We start from the raw sequence: 21,497 nt of genomic DNA on the forward strand, positions 1-21,497 counted from the left end.
GCGCAGACACGTTACAGGCCTTGTACTTCTTCCTCTATAGGGGCAACAAACACAGTGAAAGCAGCAGCTTTGTTTTGTCTCTCTTTTTGTGGTTACTCAGTGTGAGAATGACTAAGCGAGCAAATTAAAAGGATGCTGCAATCAAAAACTGCAGCAATGATAGTGGAATATTTGCATGTGATCCACTAACAAAGCGCCACTTTGTGAACACAGAGGCAGGCAGTTTGTTTCAGTAATGACCATCACAATGTACCAAGAGCAGCGCAAATTAGCAGGTTGCAAACAGGCAGACTGATTAAGGGAGCACATAATCTACTAACAAGACAGGTGCTGCTTGTGTAATTGTAATGTGACAAACATGGGACAGAGTATTTTAGCCTTGATGATGGAGAGAAGAGGTCAAATCCAGTCTAATAAAACAGGCAGTGGAACATGTGCAGCCTTAGTCATCACTGTCAGATTAGCATATAGGATAAATCTAAGTTTAACAAGCAGTTTTCCCAACACATCTTCATTTTTCATTAATGCTTTTATCTGACAGTTAACAAGCAGTGATTTTCTTTTTTTATTAAAATATTTTAAAATAATTTTTCAAAAATCAAGACCTCGGCATTTGTTTCTGAGCTCATTAGCAGCTTCTTTTTATATCCTTTATAGAATAAGATGAATTGCTGTAGATTAAATAGAGTATGACGTGTTTAAAATGAGCTCAAGCTCATTTACCACTGCTGGGGAACATTTTTCTCCAGAATAAATACTTTAATTTTTTATACATTATCTAGAACTTGCCAACACAACAGCTTTATGTGTAGTAAGGTGTTTTCATCCCGTTTTATTGCTAAAGTAATAGTTCTAAAAACCTTTCTCCACCACTTCATCTCACCTAACAGTAAATTATTTTTTGGTAATGTACCAAATTTTTATTTAGTTATGCAAGTATTAGTATTTTATAATTCTTCGGCCAAGAATTCAGTACAGAAAAGTAAAGATGTCCATGCAGAGTGCATGGAGGAATGAAGCCCGGTATGCTTCTAAACATTCAGAGTCAGGACTCAGCTACAAACTAGAGGATGGACCCGAAGCTTTGGCACTGTACGTGTTGACAGCACCTTTTGCTGTCATTCTACATAATTACACACTCCCAGTGCCAGCTATCGCAGCCGAGTCAGGTTACAAGATGGCTGTGTTAGTCAGGAACAATAAGCTAAATAATGGTGCAGTTTTTGTTTTGTGCTACAGTTGTATATCTGATTCTTTCTCTGTTTTTATGGCTGTGTTGTGCACAAAGTGCTGTAACAACAAAGGTTGATTCTGGTCTAACTGTAGTCATCTTGTCTGTTTGTAACCATTTTAAGTCCTTTTGTGGTCTTTTTTTTCATTCACTGTGATTATTTTATGGTCAACAAAAGAATATTAGTTCCTTTATACGTGTCTAACGGGCCTCTGCCCATTAGACCCTTTGGGTAATTCTGCCATGATAAGTAGCATTCTGTTTGTGTGTGTGTGTGTGTGTGTGTGTGTGTGTGTGTGTGTGTGTGTGTGTGTGTGTGTGTGTGTGTGTGTGACTGTGGTTGTTTCAAAAGTAATTCAGGAATAGTCGGATTGAGATAACTTTTCCTAAAGGTGACGCTGTATGTGTGCACGTGTCTGTCTGCACATGCATGTGTGTGTACATGCACGTGTGTGTACATGCACACGTGTGCGTGTGTGCATGTGCATAGTGAGCTTATTCAACCAACAGCGATAGGCAGCATTGTAGTTGTCACAGCAACAAAAATCCCATCTCCCAACCTCGCAGACTCTCCTTCATTCCCCGTCATCTCATTCTGTCCTTGCATGTATTCAGAGTGTCTGTGTGTGTTTGTGTGTGTAGGTGTGTGTGTGTGTGCATTTGTGTGTGTCTGTGTGTGTCCTTACAAACCTCCTCTGAGAATTCAGTGTGCTGAGTTAACAGAGAGGAAAGAGACAAGGAAAGATGGGAAGTGTGTGCGAGAGCGCGGCAGAGGAAACAGAAATAAATTGCAGTGCTGACCTATATTCTCGAATCCCGCAACCAGACGGTTCAGCGGCACAGATGTTCCCCCCATCCCCGTGTTTCTGAAACCCTCTGCTGTGAAATCCAGCCACAACTCACCGATCGCATGGACGGCAGCAGCTCTGATTGAGTCCCACGTACGCCGTGCATCAGCGGGTGGTGTTTTTATTTGTTTGTGTGCGCTGCTGCAAGCATGTGTGGGAGGATCTGTGCTGATTTATTTTAGTGTTCAAAGGAGCACTTCACAGATTTTCATATCCATGTGTCAGAGTATGGACGCCGTTATACACTTGTCAATAATCTGCATCTTTTCATCCCTCCAAATCCTGAACATGATGATGCAAGCACCGGCCCGAGCAGCAGCGTCTAATCTCACTGTCTACCAGACTCAACCTGCACTCTCCTTTTTTGTGTTATTGCATATTTTTATGTATTTTGTGTTATTATAGAAATACTCCCTTTTGCCTCGTAGAATCTAAACCCATTACAGAAAATCATATTTCCAACTTTTTCAGTTTGCTTTTGTTTCTTTATTTTTTCTTTCTTATTCATTTATGTTGTGTCTATGTGTGCTTTTGTGCCACTTTCACCATCCAGGGTGTCTTTGTGTGTCTCTTTATGGTTGCTTTTTGTCTCTTTGTGGTCATTTTGGGACTCTCTGTTGTCGTTACCAGTACATGTGTGATTATTTTGTCTTTTCTTGGTCATTTCTCGTATCTTATGTTAAAGAACCATTTAACCCAAACCACACTTCTTTGTAAATTTAGTAAAAATAAAAACACAAAGCCCTCAAACTGTTGTCTGTATCCTTGTAAATCTGTTTCATCATACTTCTGTTTCCTTGCTTCCTCGTTTCATTGTTTTTTCAGCTCATTTTAAAACAATATAGGAGTTATTACATAACCATTTGTGTTCTTTAATATATGAGTTTAGTCAGAGAAACTGAATTTCTTTCTCTTATGTAAGAAAAACAACAATAAGTTAACTTTGCCACAGTTGTAAGGGGAGAAATAAGACTTGCTGCATGTTACATACCTGGATATTAATCTTAACTATTACTCCGACAGAGTGGCCTCTGAACAGAATCGGCTGGTTTTTGGCTGACTGACTGTGAGTGGTTCATGAGCTGTCGCCTTCATAACTGTAACTGCTGCACCGCACACGGCAACAGGATTGTTCCACTCAGTAAACTATGTGGAAAAAAATGCTTGGGCACCGACACTTTACACCTACAGGAGCTCCTCGTTCATGCAAATCCATCCCATGATGCTCTAAGATCAAAACGATGTGCTGATGTTATTGTCAGAGGAGGTTTGGAGGTCTTTAAACTCAGCACTCAGTTCTGCATGTACCTGTTATCTACTGCTGCATACAGACTAAAGAAATACCATAATTTCACTCACAAAAGCTGACGCTCGTGTGTGTACTGTTCCACACAGCAACACCAGAATATTTCAGATCATTTCATTAAAATGCTCCAAAAGGGCCCAACTGTACAAACAAAGCAGTTTGTGACTCACGGAGGATGAAGGGATGAAGCAGACAGCCACCTGTGTCTGACACGTGTCTGTAAGAAGCTCCACCCCCAACACCCCCCCACACAGAGGTGGGAAACATGTAAGATAAAGAGCGTCATGCTGTCATTCAGTTTTTATTTACAAATACTCATTTAGTCTGTGTTTTATTATAGGCACGAAATAAAAATTCCCTTCAAGAAAAACTACACAACTCATGTTTGCTCTCATTTGTATTTCTTAGAGTGAAAACTCAAATCAGCCAAAATCAGATTTGGCAGATCGGACTGTAGGAGGTGCTTCTCTGCTGTTGCCACGCCTATTTTTTCAATACCCTTCCTATTAGTCTAAGCTGAGAGCGGGTCTTGGAACGAACGGTTGTGTGCATGTTTCTGCTTATCACATTTAAATGAAAAAGCACCTCTCCATGAAGGCAACAGCTTCGCTTATGTGCCTGTAATCTAAGAACAATAGCACGCAGACATCCACTCATGAGATGAGTGCAGGGAGGGGGGCTGGGCAGAGGGGTCAGAGGAAATGATGGGGCTGAGAGAGACATTGAGAGTGTGTGTGTGTGTGTGTGTGTGTGTGTGTGTGTGTGTGTGTGTGTGTGTGTGTGTGTGTGTGTGAGAGAGAGAGAGAGAAAAGCTTTGTTTTCCTGTGTGTTTGTGTCTATTATGAGTGTGTATAACAGTGCAATAGCATTTTTGCAGTATGTGTGCTTGTGGAAGTGTGAAATTGTGTTTTCCTCTGCCCATGGATTTCTACACTCACTGATTTGGGTACGAGTTTACAAACCTTTATTTCATACTTAATAACTCTGCATGTGAACAGCACAGATCTATTGTTAATGGTCAACAATAACAGGGAATATAATCCTGTCAGGACCAATATAGTATGAATGTACATCACTGAAGTTCTGTTTGTAAGTGTGGCGCATGTTCAAAGAGCTAAAAGATCAGAGAAGAGGTGCCTAAGACCCTCTCAGAGAACAAAACAGGCATCAGTGACAACAAACTGTTGAATCCGAAACAGCTTAACTAGCACAAAGGAGGTGAGGTGGAGGTGGGTTGCAAAGCAGCAGAGGCACTAGAAACTGTATGCAGGCTGAAGCAGTTTAGATACTAAACCCAGTATGAGATTTGCGAGTAGAATTTCTTTAAAGTTGGGCTACTAAGAGGCCTGTACGCTCCAGGTGTGCGTTTTAGCATAAACTACATGATTGCAATGTCTTATTCTTCTGTCCTGCCATTTTTACGCAGGCTGCTCTTCCTGACGCAACCTCAAACTGACTTGTGTCTCCTCTAAGGATCAAACTCTGCAGCTTTCACTTGTTACTATACATCAAATAAATCTAATTTTAAATCATCAAAATTACTTTTACATTTTCACGTTATTTGCTTAGCTAGCTAGCATTAGATAATCGAATGTGTTCCATATAAAGATGGGGACGTCCCTGGCAATGAATATATTAGTAAAGGTTTTACACAGCAGACCACCAAACACAATTTGTGAAAAATATTTTTTACTCACCTGTTCTTAATGGAGCTGTTAAAACCAAAAACATAATTTTACAGGATAAATTTTCAGATTTATTTATTTTTTTGATCAAGCTCCATATGACCAATCAGATCGCTCCATTTGGCAACAAGGGCAGAAGTAGCTCAAAACACACACTGGTAGTGAATTTTCAAACGATATAGAAATAGTAAAATAACACTGTCCTACTTCAGACACACAGATGTGGTCCCAACTCTGTCAACACGAGCTCAAACTGCCCCACTGACATCCTGAAATATGTAAGAAATGCTCCCTGCTGCTGCCTTCTCTGGAGAATTGGATGAACCCAGAATCTTCATTTCATTCTTTTCTTGTGTAGAAAAATCGGGACCAGCTCATCATTGCTTCACATTAACTCAATTTTTTGGGATGTTTTTTAAAACGACACATTTTTTTTACAAAAAAGCAAACCATTTGGTTTGCTTATATGTTACACGACAAATTTACATCCAAAAAATTTGGATGCCGATATAAAAGTCTTATTGAGCTCAGCACTCCAGTAATTCAAATCACTTAAAAGTATTCTTCAAATAAGCAGCCAGCTCATCACTTCTGCTCTTCCCTGTAAGAAATGGGCAAATGAGCCCCTCTGTGGTCTTGGGACATTTGTGAAGCATCTGCAAAGGCCTCTGATTGTACTGAGTTTGTTCCATTGTTTTCTGCCCTGTTCTGTTCAAGCAGGCGATGTAATCAAGCTTTAGAAATGCTTTTCCACTTGCCATTTACCGCTGGGGAATTCGCAGTCAGAGCCGGCAGGGATTAAACTTGCTGGTCAGAAAAAAAGTGCAAATGGTGTATTGATTAAGCACTGATGCTGTATTGAAAGGCTATGCCGATAAAGAGGCAGGAGGGTAGAGGGGAGGCCTGTTGGTCTAAGGATGACTGTGACTCTGACCGATGGATACAGTAATAAAAGGCTCGCCAAAGCGCTAGGCTGTACTGTGAAGTCAGACGTGTTACTTCACTGAGAGATTTGCAAATTTTCTTGTACACCTGTGCCTCACCAAACTTCACATGAAGTCTTTGAATTTGCTTTAGGTGGAGACGGTTCTAACCTATCTATGTCAGTCGAGTAGATAAAGACCACCAACATCCTAACAGGGCCACTGAGCCAGAGCCTCATTATCCATTTTCTTCTGCTTATCCAGTTCAGGGATGGGGGTCTAGTTAATTAATTGTATGACTAATTAATTACTGTTATTATTAAAAGATGTTAAGAAATGTTATAACTATCCCCACGCTCCTCCACAAACATCCATCAGTATCAATATTTATAATAGCTGACAAATTCTAATTTAAAAAGTAAGGATTTCATCCGTGCTCTGAGTGTTGACATTGCACGGCTTGTCCACCAGAGGGCACTCTACTTTTTCCTGCTAGCAACAAGAACAACAACCGGAAGCTTTTTATCAGTAGCCTACCTTTTGTGCTCTTAGCTAAATATTAGTAGGCTATATTTTTCTAACTGCATTCTAAACTTTTTTGCACTACACCTAATTCAAGTTCAAAATTCTCCACCAATTTCAGATTCAATATCGGCGTTTATGGATGTCATAACTTGGGTTTTAGTTGTGCTACCGCTATAGTACACAGATGAGAGCAGCATGAGTGTAAAAATGGGGACTGAATAGTTAAACTGTCTTTATTCGTCACAACATTTCCTGCGCTCTCTCTCTGCTGTCCTTCAGTTACATCACGCTGACATCTCACAACAATGAACAGATTTATTCTTTTCTGTCCGTTTCCTTTAATGATTCATTCAGTCTGGTGTGCCTCTCTTCGCCATTCTGTCACATCTGTCTGTTTTTTTGACATATTAATTACAGACACTCCAGCATTAAAGGAAGGTCTCCAAGTTCAAACCCTTTTCAAACTGTTCGGCCTTTCATGCTTCTCACTGGCAGCAGATGTGGAACGTTGGAAGTAATGAAAGCAATTAAGAACTGAAGAAAGCCTTTTACATACAAGACCAAAGCGAAGCAGAAAAAACACAAGTGTTATGAAACAAGACTGGTTTCTGTTACTTAACTTTTGCAGGCCACATTTTTATGTCCATAAAAAACCGTTTCTGCCTTGGATACGTCGGAGTGAACACAAAATGCATTTTTCCCCAACTTACTTACTTAAATATTAATATTCAAATTGTATCCGTGCTAACTTATGCAACACTTTGCACTTTTCACATGAAAAAAAAACAAATTATTATCCATTGTTGAACTTTAAATTATTGTAACTGTATTGTACATGCATACATGGCTTAGCATCTTCCTGAAATCCAACCTTAATCAGACTATAAAACATCAAAAAGGTGATCTGTGACATGTTTGAATGACCTAAAATCCAACCCCACAAATATTGATTGAGAAAAGCTGATATTATAAGCACTTTTGAGCTATTTTTAAATATATGAAGCCATTAAACAGCTATCAAAATCTGCTTTGAAGTTTGCAGGATCACTTCTTCTTTAAACATGAAACACTTCATCACGCCGCTTGTTACTGAATATCCAAATACCCGCTGCAGACACAACACAGCAGTTCCTCGCTGTGGGGTCCGACTCGCACAGATGCCCGTTGCCATGTGTTCTGTCAGCAGAGGGCTAGTGAGATGAAGCTGCTGCAAAAACATGAATGAACGTTGTAAAAATCCCCAAATCCAGACTCAAGCAGAAGCCACGTGATGCGGCTCAGCGTGTGGCCTGTTTGACCTCCACCTGCTGGGGACCGAACATGGATGCGAGGATGAAGCAACCTAACGCGATCTTGAGGCAAGACGTGAGGCGAGGTCACATTAAAATGCAATTGCAAAGCTCGTACTGGACTGTGTCATGATAAACATTAGCCTGGATCTCTTAGCATCTGAATAGCTCAGCGCACACACACACACACACTTTTGCGTTATCACTGGCCTTTACTTGAATTTCAAAGACACAATCTGTTCTCCCTTGTGATGATGATTTTGAGGCTGGCGTTGCTCTCCCCCTGCGCTCGCTCTCTACCGTGTTCACAAACACACACCGACCTCCCAAGGGCAAAGGGATGGAGGCACGTGTGGCCTGTCTGATTAACAGACATTTTCCACAGCAGATGTGTTTTCATCGAAGGATAAAACAAGGATTTGTGTATGTAGACGTATAGATACTGTTGGACCCTGTTGTGGAAGTTTTCCATTTAAATAAAGCCTGCAGATGAGCGGTGAGCGATAGCTAACATTCTTTAATCAAAACACACAAAGAACAGACAACCAAGCTTGTGGAGAGCCTACATGACCGCGGGGCAGACGATCAGCAGAGTCTCCCTGAGTCTAACATGGCTCTCAGTTAAATACCTTCTTCAGGAACAAAAGGCAGTACACAGCTGTTTCACACCTTAAGGTTCACACTCCCTTGCTACCTCCCAGAGTCCTCGAAGAGACAAGACTCTACCTGTGGAGCTGTCTGCTTCCCCCAACTTCCTTACTGGACCCCCACCATTTGTCTTACTGTGTGAGTGTGAGACATGTTAAAGTCCAGTGGCACCAAGACATCATACAATAAAATAATGTGATTAATACATAAGTAAAAGAAATTCCTATACAATCCTTAGAGGGACAAAGTGAGGATTGCTACTTCAGTCCCAGGTTGATACCAAAGGTAGTAGAGGTGGCGCACAGACATGTTTGTCCTTGTAATAAAAAAGGTGACTTATCTAAGTAGCTAAAAGGACCGAAAGGACATCCCAGCACTGTCGTTGGCTATTTTGTAAAATAATGATGACATCTGCATCTCTGGACATTTGTACAAGGAGCCCAAACTTCAAATGAGCTTCCAAATGTGGTAAAGCAGAGCCCTCATATAAAAAGAGGCAAGTGATTCAAGGAATCTATGGAAGGATTCTTATATTTACATCTGTATTAACCATTAATCCTGTTGCACTGGCACAGGGGCACCGTAGTGTCTTCAAACGTTCTCTTGTACTTCAGCAACGTCTATACAGCAAATCTGACAGCAGATTCATAGAGAGCAACAAACAAATCATAAACTGTCTGTTTTAAAAAGATGGTCAGTCCGTTCTGGCGAACTCGATCGAGCTTTTCCAAGTCGCACCTGTGGCTCTTATGTTTTCGTCTCAGACGCCTAAACAGACCTGATTTGCAGAAGATATTCCTTCAAAGCCCATTTTATTATTGCATCTGTGTAATGCTACAGTTAAGCTTCATAATAAAAAAATTTAAGTAATCCATTTTACCAAGAAATGTGGCATTTTCATGGTCCACAAAAGCCACAAATGAGCATTCGTTTGAAGTGTGAGTATTTTTATCTGCTCTGGTATTTAAGAGTTTCCCTGTTTTTTTGGAAAAAAAAATTTTTTCTAAATCATCGCTGAAGGATCATAAAGTGTGTTTGAAGAAGAACATGTACATGAGCTGATGCTGCACAGAGTTCGACATAACTTGGTGATTTTGTAATGGAGCAAATCAGTCTAACGAGATCAGCCGACAGTCTGCTCTTTGTCTTTAACCCAAACCTGTTAACACCATGAACACCATGAAAACTATATATATATTTCTGCTGCTCCTGCACTGCGTTATTTTTACTTTAAAAATTACTCTTTTGTCCATATTTGTCCACGAAATCAAAACAAAGTAACTCATGTTCTGTCAGAACTGCTACTTTTCACCTGCATCACAATCTTTTTAATTCAGCTTTATTTATATAGCAGAAAATCACAACAACAGAGTTTGTGAGGTTGATGTCGGTGTGAGAGGAAACTTAGCAAAGCTAACAATGACGTGAAATTTGAGAAAATTGACACAACTAGTTCATTTTAATAACGACTAACTCGATTTAGCGATAGCGCCACAAATAAGTAAAAACCTGTGTCCAAACACAAGGACGGGATGGGCGCAGCTTTTTACTTATAAAAACTAGTGCGAGGTAATCGTAGCTTGGATCCATGTGCTTCCCAGACTGTATGTAATACTGTAGAAGCAGCTCTAAACATTTAGAGTGACAGCCTGCAGGAAAAACCCAAAGTTCTACACCACGCTCACAGCTGGGAGCTGCCCCCTGGGGGAGCTGCAGACTTGTTCTGATAACACTTTAAATTAGCATTCCCAGCAGCAATCATTGCAGTCATGTCAATAAATAAATAGTGTATACCATAAACTTTATATTTAAATATTTTCCTTCCTAAATTTGAGCTGTAAAACAGATACAGATACATGAGCAATATGGTGAGCTGATAAAACATGTTTTCCCATCACTATGTTGTAACTGCGCCTCCCTGACAGCAGTTTTTAAATACACACAGAGGCTTGTTAAAATTCAGTTGCATCCGTCTTTTGCCTAGAATACAACAGAAGAAGGACGGGCAGAGCGTTTATCGTGACAGAGAGGATGTTGGGATTGGGTGAGATGGAGGCAGATGAGCCCAAAGGTGCAGAAACATGAAGACTACAGACACAGCAAACACCGGCCACTAAGAAAAAACACATATTCCACTCCCCAACCAGTTGCCAAGTGGTTGCTGCAAAGAGCGTGCTGCACCGCTGCAACCAATGCATTTGAAAAGGCGGAACTTTTATTTTCAAAAGCAAACTTCTCCGTTTCTGCTTTCACACTTTTAAGAGATTTCAACCTGCTTGACATGTTGTCATTTTCCATACTGACTGCTGCCAACTGCAGCAATCTGCAGGCAGCCTTGTACACCTCTTTAGTACCAAATTAATGGCAGCAACCTCCAGCCACGCACCAACCAGTCACAGCCATTTTTCCCTACAGACCAGCGGCTGCGTGTGAGGCCTTTGATTACAGACAGCAAGGTGAGACGCACTGCTTTGAACATTAAGATTTAATTGTGATGTTTTTGTCACCCTGCTGTTTTCAAAGAAAGAGAATCTGCTAGATGGGGTCGACCTCAGGTAATTAGAGTAATAAATCCTTTATGCTGTCTGATTTCAAGGGCAGTTCTTTTGATTGCTGGAATGGTTCAAGGCTTTTGGTAATAAATGTGCAGAGAAAGGAAGAAAACAAATCATACTGTGCAAAATAATGTTATGTAGTTACACTACTAGGACTATAGTATTATGTAGCATGATGCTACGTGCTAACAGCTTAATTGAACTTTAGGATGTGGTCTGATGAGAGTCCTGATCAGAACGACAGTGTAACGGTTTCCGAGCTGCGTGATTACATAAAGCATCTGTGCACGACGGGAATAAACACAAATTCCCACCTGACAAAAAAGTTCCTGCTAACCTTTGAAAACAAGTTGTGACCAAAGATTTTCAGGTCAATGAATAAATGAGAATAAAAGCTAAAAAAGCAGGCGACAGTGATCTTTTGATCTTGTCTATTAAATACAGACAGTTTCACGCATGGTTTTGGCTGACGGTGAAAAGCTCAGTGACGCTGATCATTTTGAACCGGGATGGACTTTTTCTGACAGATTACGGGCGTTTTCTTGCCGGGGCCCTTTGCGGTGGCACCCCACTGTGCGCTCGCAGTGGAAATAAATGAGGGTCCTGGATTTTCTGACACAGCTCTATTGTGGTTCTAAATGCAGCCAAGAAAAACACCCAGAATAAAACCCAGCCGAGAAAAGTTATAAACCAAAAGCCGTGCTAAAGCGTAGACAGATGAAAAATAGCAAAACTTGCAACAAAAGCAACCAGTTTTTTTATTACAGCATTAAAACGGTGACATTTTGGTCAGAGCTGCCTTCCTCACATGCTAGTTTGCAACCTTCGTGTCACTTTTTCTGCCGTTTTGTAGTTGGAGCTGTTTTCTGACTCGGATAATTTTGCATGTTTCTGCAGCTCTTTGCATCTACCCTGCATCTCTTCAGAGTCACGTTACATTGTGTTATGGAAGTTTGGGATCTGTCTGTAGCTGTCATGCATCTCTTTTTAAATACTCTCCATCTCTCTATCATGATTTCTGCCTTCTCTATGAGCATTTTGTATGTTCGAGGCTTTTTTACATCTCTTTATGGCATTTTTGCATCTCTTTATATTTATTGTCCATATCTTTGTAACTGTTTCTACTTTCTGTATTGATGCTTTGCATCTCTATTTTGAGCTTATTTGTAGCTGTGGGCGTTTTATTTTTCTGTGCATTCGTTTTGTGTCTCTTTGCATATCTTTATGGTTATTTTGCATCTCATTATGGACATCTTATTTCTCTCTGTAGCTATTATGCACAGTCTCTTTATTGACGTTTTGTATTTTTGCATAACTTTATGTTTATGGTTGTTTTGTTTCTCCTTTCTCCAGTGATTTTGCATCTCTTTATGGACACTTTGGACCTCTTTGTGGTTTTTTGTGGTGGACTAATGGACCTATGTTCCCCTTAGCCTTGTGCACAGCAGGCCCTTCAGTAATCCTTCCATTCTTTATTGTAATGGTGAATGTACTGGTGTGAGTCATAAGCTTAACTTGGTGAACTCTACAGAAACCCAATAGATCTGCTGAAAATCAAAGGTTGTTCAGCCGTGATCATGCTTCTGCTTCCTGTCTGTTTAATATTTACATATTTTTGCTCATTTCTCCAGTTTTACACTCCGATCCTCCAACCTGGTTATGAGAGCACATTGGAGTCACCGGACAATGTAGGCCAGGTGCAAACAACATGTATACTGACATCCAACTTGTTATTCTCTTTCCATGAGCCGGTCAGAGCGCTGATAATGAGAGCCTGGGGACCAGGCTGAGGCTGCTTTGTGTAATGGAGAGAAGACAGTGTTTATAAGGTTCCTCAATTACTTATTAAATATTTGAATACACAAAGTTATACTACATCCAAAGATGGATATGTGGCTAAGCGTTGTTTCTGGTGGGTAAGGTTGGCTCCCTAAACCCCCAGACGTTTGCACTTGTATTTAAAAAAGATGACTCAGTTTGTGCAGTTCATACTACTAATCAACTGAAATCACATTTGTTATGTATGGTCATAAATCACGTATAACCAATGTGATTTGGTCATAAACTCAAATGAGTTTGACATGGCAGGTCTACACAGCTTATAATGTTACATGACCAGCTGTAAAATAATAATGATGATAACAATAAATTGTGTTTTAACACCACTGAAAGCGGTGAGATTGGCATTTCTAAGTGCAAATGACCCTCTAAGATTTCAGAAGGATCAGATTTATGTGCCAGCTGATTCTCTTTTCGTCTCTGAAGTGCTGCTGTTCCTTCTAAGCGCCACAGGAAACAGCCAAACTGATATTCACTGTGAGTGTGAGGAGGCGCCCGACATCAGACCTACATATACCTGTGAGTGTGCAGCTGTGTTCAGGCGCACACAGACATATTGTGCAGGGTGGTAAGCCGATGATGAGCATGAACAGCCCTCTCAGCCCTTCCTCCCCCCCCATCCATCCTCCCTCCCTCTCTCCCCTATAATCGCTGGGCTAATTCACCCAGCCAGATTTGGCAACAGGCTTATTAGAGTCATTTCACACAACAAGCAATGACCTACGCAGACGGCGCAGCGGTGACTATGTTCTCCCCAAAACATCCGCACACAGAAATGAGCTTTAAACACATTTCATCACCAATGATGAAACATCGACATCTCCAGTTTCTTGCTGAAAAAATTCATCCCAGTGCCCCAGATTTTTTTTCCCTACAGCCAGCGGAGAGAACGTGAAGCACAACATGTTTTCCATACAGGGCAGTCTTATTTTTCTCAGACAAAAGCCTCCTTTCTGCTTGTTTCTGAGTGCGTCCTCGGGCTTAACTTCCCCGTGATTGCGGTGAAATTTATGGGCACCGCATTGGTGTCGTTCAGCAGCCTACCTGCAGGTAAACAAGGTAGGTGTCTGGCAGTAGGAGCAGGTGTCCGTGGGAATGTGTTCGTGCTTTTTTGTGTGATGATTAATCCGTCAGCCGTCCCCCGAATATCTGCTGGTTAACAGTGTGTGTGTGTGTGTGTGTGTGTGTGTGTGTGTGTGTGTGTGTGTGTGTGTGTGTGTGTGTGTGTGTGTGTGTGTGGCCTGCAGACCTTACCGCTGTGCGCGCTGAACCAGCGGGGTGCGATGTGCAGGGGCAAGGTGTCAGCCAGCGACCCCCGGGACCCCAGATACAGCACCCCGTCCGTGTGGTGCCCTCCGCCCCCAGTGTCCTGGTAGCCGGTCCCGTGAGGGGCCGCGGTAGTGCCCCCTGACCCCCCTCCGGCTCGATCCGAGTCCGTTCCTCTTGGGGTGTAGAAGCCGAAGGGCACGGCGGGACTGTGTTCGATGCCCATCCCAGCCACGGAGCTCACCGAGCGGCTCCGCAGGCCCATGGTGCCGCTCGGCCGGTAGTGACCAAAGTGGGCCGAGGGTGGCACCGCGCTGTCATCCGTAGAGACACCGGGAAAAGCACCCCGGGGCCGCCCCGCCGTGCTCTGCTTTCCCCCCATCCAAAGCGGGGAGAGGAGTGGGTGGGGGTTCTGGGTGGGTACAGGAGGGGGCTCGGCTCGATCCGCAGAGGGCAGGCTGTGCCCCCCTCCCCTCGCTCCTGTCTGTCTGTCGGCCTGCCTGCCTGCCTATCCGTCCGTGTGTGTCGGCAGGCTCGTCAGCTCTGACTCTCCGCAGACGCAACAGCCCGTTTCCCTGCTGAGCGGAACATGAGCCAGCCCTGACGTCTGGATTCACCTCACCCGCACACACCACCGGGAGGAACGAGCGGAGAGCGTTTGACTGACGCCGAAATCCGCGCTCCGCGAACAGATGCGCGCGCTGCGCTGCTGCCCTGCTGTCCCGGCTGGTTAACGCGGCTGTCTCATCGCAGGCGGCCGGCCCGGATCACAGCAGCGCCGCAGTGTTCCCTCCGCTGCTCTGCCCTCATCTGATCTCAGACATCGTGACAACTGTTGCTGTCTGTCTGACCGCCAGCAAAACGACGGTCTGTCTCTGACACACACACGCGCGCACACACACAAATAAATGACGTCGTCCGTCCGGTCTGGTGGGCTCGCTTTTTTTCCCACCCCCCGGAGATCGGGGTCACAGTGAAGCCGCTCCCCTGCGCTCAGATCGGCGCTCCGCTCCTCTCCGCTCCGCCTCAGCCGCTGCTGCTGCTGCTGGCCAGACAATGGACGCGCTTAGTGCGCAGGCTCGGATCATAAATACAGACAGTATGGGAGACAGATGCACGCCGTTTCTAATTCCCCGACATGGGATTGGCCTGTTTTTCTTTCTTTTTTTTCACATGTTGGATTATGGGGCATTTTAGGACAGGACAGGTGTGACGGCGGTGGAGGGGGAACGCACCAGGTAGCCGAAAGAAAAAGCAAACAAACAAAGGAAACAAAAGAACTGACATAAAAATACACAAAGACAGAATAATTTTAAACTGCTCTGATCGCTCGTTAGTTATCGTCCAGTATCTGTCCTGTCACAGATATATCGGCTCTAGCTATGAAGTTTCTACATTATCAGACAGTCACTTTATGGTTATCGTGGTATCGTGCTGGATTTTGGACGAATTGAGGAATAACTATCTATATGAGAAATTAAAAAATGTCACGAAACAGTCTGAAAATGATTTGAAAATCCAGTCAAGTCTTTAAGTTCTGATGATTTTCATGGTGGGCTGACCTCCAGAATAAAGTCCGTACAGCAGCATTAATATGTTTAATTCTACTGACATCCTTTCAGTTCACCTTTGCAAGGTAAAAGATGCAGCAGGATGTGGACCGAACCACTTTGAGGTTTATGAAGGGGAGTCCTTGTTTGTTAAAACTTTGAACTCTATTGTTTTTACAACTCCAGAGCTGTATATCATATTTTTGTGTTCACCATTATAAAACTATGGTTTACAATGATGCACTGAGGAGGAAAGCACTGTATATAAACAGTCACAGGTCTTAAAGAGTCTGGATTAAAACATTCTGGGAATATATCTGAATGGTTGGTGAATCCCCTCTCAGATTAAATTCTTAATTAAAACATTAATTAACCCCTTTTCTTCTGCATCGTCGATGCTCCTCTGCTGCTGCCCCACAAGGTCAGGCCTTAAGTCTTTAGTCCTGCAGACTGATGTCATTACCAGGCTATTCACAGATTTTGCCACCATCCTGTATGCTAAGTTATTGGGATCACTGGTGACCATGTTTGGTTTGGGATTAGGCCTGCTCCGTTTAATCCTGCATGTGTGTGTCTGTGTGTGTAATTAGGCTGGTTATATTCTCCTTGGCTCTTTGTTCTTCCACAGTAAAACAAAGTCAGACTCGTGCAGCCTTCTTGGGTTTACTACCCAATAAGGTAAACTATTGTTGAGTACTTACAGTACAGTAGGTGTTAATCTATCCCGCTATAATGACAGCAAGCCTATAAATGGATCCCTCTCTGCTCCACAGGCATGTAAACACACACAAAGCCAGACACACACAATCAGCTCCAGCTGATTTAAAGCACCGCTGCAAAATAGTGGAATAAGGGATAAAAACAAAAATACAGCTTAAAGTAAAAAATCCCTGAAATGAGGGGCAAAGGTCAAAATACAGGCCACATTATTAAATCAGGCTAATGAATACATTGTTAAAGAAACAGTGGTAATGTACAGCTCCATGGTTAGCTACTATTAATAAATAATTATCTAAAGGCACCAAGTTATGATGACATATTGTGACTATTCTAGATAAAGGAATAATATAGACTACAATAGCCCTTTATTGTCATTGTACATGTACAACACAAACTGTGAGGGCTCCTCATGAACTCACAATAATTAAAAAAAACTGGGTAGAAGGAGTTGGGGGTAATATTTTGAGAAAAATGTTTTTTAGGGCTTAAAGTCATACATTTATAATAAAACACTGAGAAATCTTAGAGGAAGATTAAAAACCTGAATATTCTATAAGATTACAAAGGCTGCTGTCCAGACCCTGCAAATTCAAGGAATATGGGAACCAGAACAACATACAGAAATAATAAATATAAATGTAAAATTTATTTTCTTCCAAAGAAAATAAAGATTTTTATTTATTTATTTTATTAATTTCAGAATAGCCCCACGTCTCATCCCATTACAGCTGCTGTGATAGGCTCTAATGCAGTACTAAGAAGTAATAAATAAGCAAATATGGATTCAATTAGTCAGTTAGACATGAAATATTTAATTCACTTGTAGTTTTGATTTTCAGTATTAATGCTCATAAAGGTAATGGATGAACGCTTAAAACAGTTATGATGACAGCATTCAAAATGTAAAAACAGTTAAGTAAATGTAAAGTATATAATAACAAAGCAAAAAAATGAGCCATGTTAGATAAATATAAAACACTGAAACATGAGCAGTGTGTTGGTGATTATACTAATATGACAGGTCTGGATAAAAGGCCCAAAATGAGTAGAAATCACTGGTGTAGAGGTTTAACATGAGATCTTAGTAACACTGATAACAGACAACATCACACACAGAATGTAAAATGAATAAAAGAAACAAGGTTTGCTACACAGTCTCCACACAGGAAAAATTAGAAGAGGAAAAACTGCTTTTTGACACAGAGGATAAGAAATCAACGTGTTAGTAAAACTAAAATGCTTCCCTTGCTTCTCATGCTCTCTCTCTCTCTCTCTCTCTCTCTCACACACACACACACACACACACACACACACTGCACCAGTATAATAAAAAAAATCAAGCTCACAAAAACACAGTGTAAGCAGGTTCTCAGCCAGTTTTCTTTTTAATAGTTCCAGCGAATCCATAACCAAGAAAATTTTAGTGCCACCTTTTAACAAGTTGCCCATATACATTTAATACATTTATAAAGGAAACGTGACTTCTAACTTTATTTAATGTTAACAAATTTGACATGTTTGGTCCGCAGCTGTGAAGAATCTGAGTCAAAAATCTGTTTATTAAAGTATAACTAAACATTAACTCTCAATGAGTGGATTACCAAAAATACCCTAATGAAGTAAAGGATTCATTAACACCCTTAATAACATTCTCAACATATCATCATTAGTTAGTTTAGTCATAAAAGGCCACTTAACAGAGGTGGTGAAAACTGGATTACCAGCCCATTTCTGCTATATTTGTATATTTTTTTCAGGTAAAATGGGGAGAAAATAGCGTTTTTCTTTTGCATGTGTGGATTTTTTTCAAACCCACATGAAATATAACTTTAGAATGTATATTGCACTTATTTATTTTCTTCTTTTGTCTTTTTAAATGAATGCATGGTCTCTTTGTGATCATTTTGTGGTTGTTATTAATTATAAGTTTCAATGCATCTTTTTTAAAGGCCTCCTGAACCATCGTCAAGGATTTCACGGAAAACAAATATGACTTATTAGAAAGGCTGCAGGAAATAGTCACTGAACTGTAGACTGCTTAAACAGCTATGCAAATCAATAAGAATAAAATAAACAGAACTCAGAGTGAGCTATAACAAAGTCACGCAGTGTTTTTATTTAAAAGGAGATTTGATTGTAGCTCAGTGGCTGTGCGAGTGTGTTAGTGCTCTTCACGTCTTTCTTAATGTTCAGTTAGTGGCTGCAAGCTGGGAAAACAATAGTTACAAAGCTGCCGAGGCAGAAATGAGCATTATATTTTGATCTTCTGGCTGACACGCTGCAGGTTTGTCTCTCAAGGATGCACCACTGACACCGTGTGGTGGTGTAGAGCGTTGCTTCATCACAGACAGAAGGAAGAAATCCAGGTACAAAGACGCCTGAAGGTTCATTTGGCTCTGATAATTTTCTTGTTTAATGGTTTGTGACATAAAACGCAGTGAATCCAAATGATGGCAACTTAAATTACTTGAAGTTTGCTCGCTTCCTTGAAAGCTGCCTCCATTCAGGTTAGCGGACAGTGAAATGAATTTAACATGCTGAAAAGCTAACATGTTTGCTTTTCTCACTTTTATGTAGCTTCTTAACAATAGCCAACTTTGTAGCGCTCAAATGCAGCGCTCCAAATTATTAGAAGTTACTGTACTTTTGTCATTAATGACCTCCTGACAACCTATATCAGGGAGGTCAAAGATAAGGCCTGGGGCCTAGAATCAGGTCGTCAAAGATGGATCTGTCCCACTGTATAGCTTTGAAAAATGTGAAAGAGGGCAAAGATTTTGGACTTTTAAATATATCTTAACAGGTTTTTCAGCTTTTCCTGCTGATGCAGACCTCACCCATGGACATTCATCCTACATTACATTCTGTGAATTAACAAAAACTTTCAGTTTCTTTATGTAGGTCATCATGGTCAAGGATTTCACTGAAACCATTGCATACTGTGATTTATTTAAAGTACACAACATATAGTCGCTGAATTCTAGATACTCTTTAAACAGCTATGCAAATCAATAGAATAATGGAGTCCTGTGTCAAAATGCTCATCTGCAGTTAGGTAAAGTGTTTACAAAAGCAAAAGCATAATAAACTGTAGTGTCTACTTTCAATGAAATGTATTCAGCAGGCAATAAACAGGTTGAACAGCACTTGGAGTGAGTCCACATATTAGACATTAATTTTAATGACACAAAAAGAAAGGATCTGTGGAAGATAATCTTTACATAATGCTGGTCTGCAACAACAGACCAGGTCTTCCTTAAAAACTCAAATTTGGAGTTAGCAAAAAGGATTCTATTAACACTCATCATTTTCCAAGAGTCAGGTTTTCTGGTGCATGTAGGAACATTCGTGAGAAATCCCACAAAACACGTATAGCTTTCTTGATTTAACTGAATTTGCAAATCACTGCTTCAATGATTTCATATGTTTGCTTGTGCTCCTTTAACAGAGGTGCGTCCACAAACTTCACTCAGATGGACACGCTGCTCATGGCTCTTCTCGCTGCAGGATTTTCCCAGGATTCATCAGGTTGTTTGGGTCGAGGGCGTCCTTGAGACTCTGCATGACCTGGATGCCCACAGGCCCCATCTCCTCGCACAGCAGCGCCCTTTTTCCTAAACCCACTCCATGCTCCCCTGTACACGTACCATCCATGGCCAAGGCTCGCCTGCAAGAAGCAAATACATTTTTTAGGAGCAAAAAGTTTGAAAGTTTTCTGAAACCTTTACAAATGTTTCAAAATGTTTCACTTTCTATCCACAAACATTCATACGAAAGTAATCGCTGTGAGCCAGAAGCTCAGGCTTCAGGCTGTGTTTTCTTGGCTCTATATGACGCAATACAGAGTGTATATTTTTAATATGGCCAATTCATGGTCCACAGCACAGAAGCCCCACCCACCTGCTGTTGGAAAAGGGGCAGCCAATCAGAAGAAAGATGGCTTAAAAGGAGAAGGACGGGAGTTAGAGTTGTTTTGTGCATTGGAGTCTCCGCTGCCTTCGCTCAGGTCTAATTCAGGTGAGCTGTGGCTTTCTTCCATCTAATCCTCTATGCCATTACCCTCTGTGGTCTGAGCCTGACCCTGGCATAGCTGGTGGTGTTTAAAGTCTTTGAAAACAGATTTTGAGAAGATTGTATTGGTACATAGCTAAACCCCTCCATCTATAGAAAGACAGCCCACAAGTCTTTGCAAGTCCCAAGACTTAAACGTTTGGCCCTCTGGAATCAATATTAACCGAGAGAGATGGGCGAGAGCGCGATTCCAACGGGGAGGAATTTGTTTGAAGATAAGCAAGCGGAGTAAGGAGGATTACGGCGAGTGTGGGGAGGATTAGGGTGAAGAGAAACGTGTTGAAGAGAGACTGACAATGAAGGTAATAACAAGGAAAGTTGCTAAAATGGAGCAGTGAGGCCAGGCTGCCTGACAGGTACATGAGGCATACGCGCTCAACCAATAAGACTTAAAAAAAAGGAGATTACTGTTAGTAAGAACATCTGGTATTCAGTAACAATGTGTGTCTGCTTGATGGGATCTGAAGGAAGTATAAATAAAACATTACAGCAGCTGTCAGGTGGTTCGAGGCTCCTGTCTATGTCTTTTGCTAGTACAATAAATGTTTTTTAATGGTAATTTTAGTGTTACCATGTAGCTGATTACTACTGTATGCGATAATAACCTTTTCAGAGGAGTGTTCGTTCAGATACACGTTAAAAACAGTCAAGATTACTCTGTAATCATTTTATCACTTTGATCATGTTAACGACATCTGCGAGCTCAGTCACGGGGGTGGGCGGAGCTTTAAAGTCTCTCCTCGAGCTGCACAGAATGCAGGGCTGGTTTCTACTTGAAGCTGGTCCATGTGGGCATGAACTGTATGTGCTGTGTGGGAGAGTCCACATAGGAAGCAATGCACAACGATACCAGAGGCCATATTAGATAGCCAACAACATTCAAAAACAAAATACTGGCAATGAGAACTGCACACATTACAAGATAAACTTTTATTAACTTCAAGGCAAGCGCCTGACGCAACTACCAGTGGGGGCGTGGGACAACTTTGACTAAAACATGAGAGGGTAGACAACATATGTCAGGCTAGTGACCAACTGTCA

The 21,497-nt window shown here is 41.5% G+C and overlaps 2 protein-coding genes across 4 annotated transcripts in view; both read right to left on the reverse strand.

Moving 5' to 3' along the window:
- The window catches only part of znrf1 (zinc and ring finger 1), a 63,982-nt gene extending 48,805 nt beyond the window's left edge, over window positions 1–15,177 (reverse strand). The window contains exon 1 of the mRNA XM_086302015.1: window positions 14,104–15,177. Within this exon, the coding sequence (XP_086158141.1) occupies window positions 14,104–14,497 (394 nt within the window). The 5' untranslated portion in view covers window positions 14,498–15,177. The remainder of the gene's footprint in view (window positions 1–14,103) is intronic.
- A 1,926-nt stretch (window positions 15,178–17,103) lies between these two features.
- ldhd (lactate dehydrogenase D) overlaps window positions 17,104–21,497 on the reverse strand; it is a 53,761-nt gene continuing 49,367 nt past the window's right edge. For all 3 annotated transcript variants that reach the window (XM_086302011.1, XM_086302014.1, XM_086302012.1), the window contains exon 11: window positions 17,104–20,052. In XM_086302011.1, coding sequence (XP_086158137.1) covers window positions 19,872–20,052 — 181 coding nt within the window. In that variant the 3' untranslated portion in view covers window positions 17,104–19,871. The remainder of the gene's footprint in view (window positions 20,053–21,497) is intronic.

Source organism: Aulonocara sp. 'chitande type north' Nkhata Bay, linkage group LG7 (genome assembly GCF_057382095.1).
Source record: "Aulonocara sp. 'chitande type north' Nkhata Bay isolate Kocher_YH1m ecotype deep benthic linkage group LG7, A_spYH_male_GT1.1, whole genome shotgun sequence".
Lineage (NCBI taxonomy): Eukaryota > Metazoa > Chordata > Actinopteri > Cichliformes > Cichlidae > Aulonocara > Aulonocara sp. 'chitande type north' Nkhata Bay.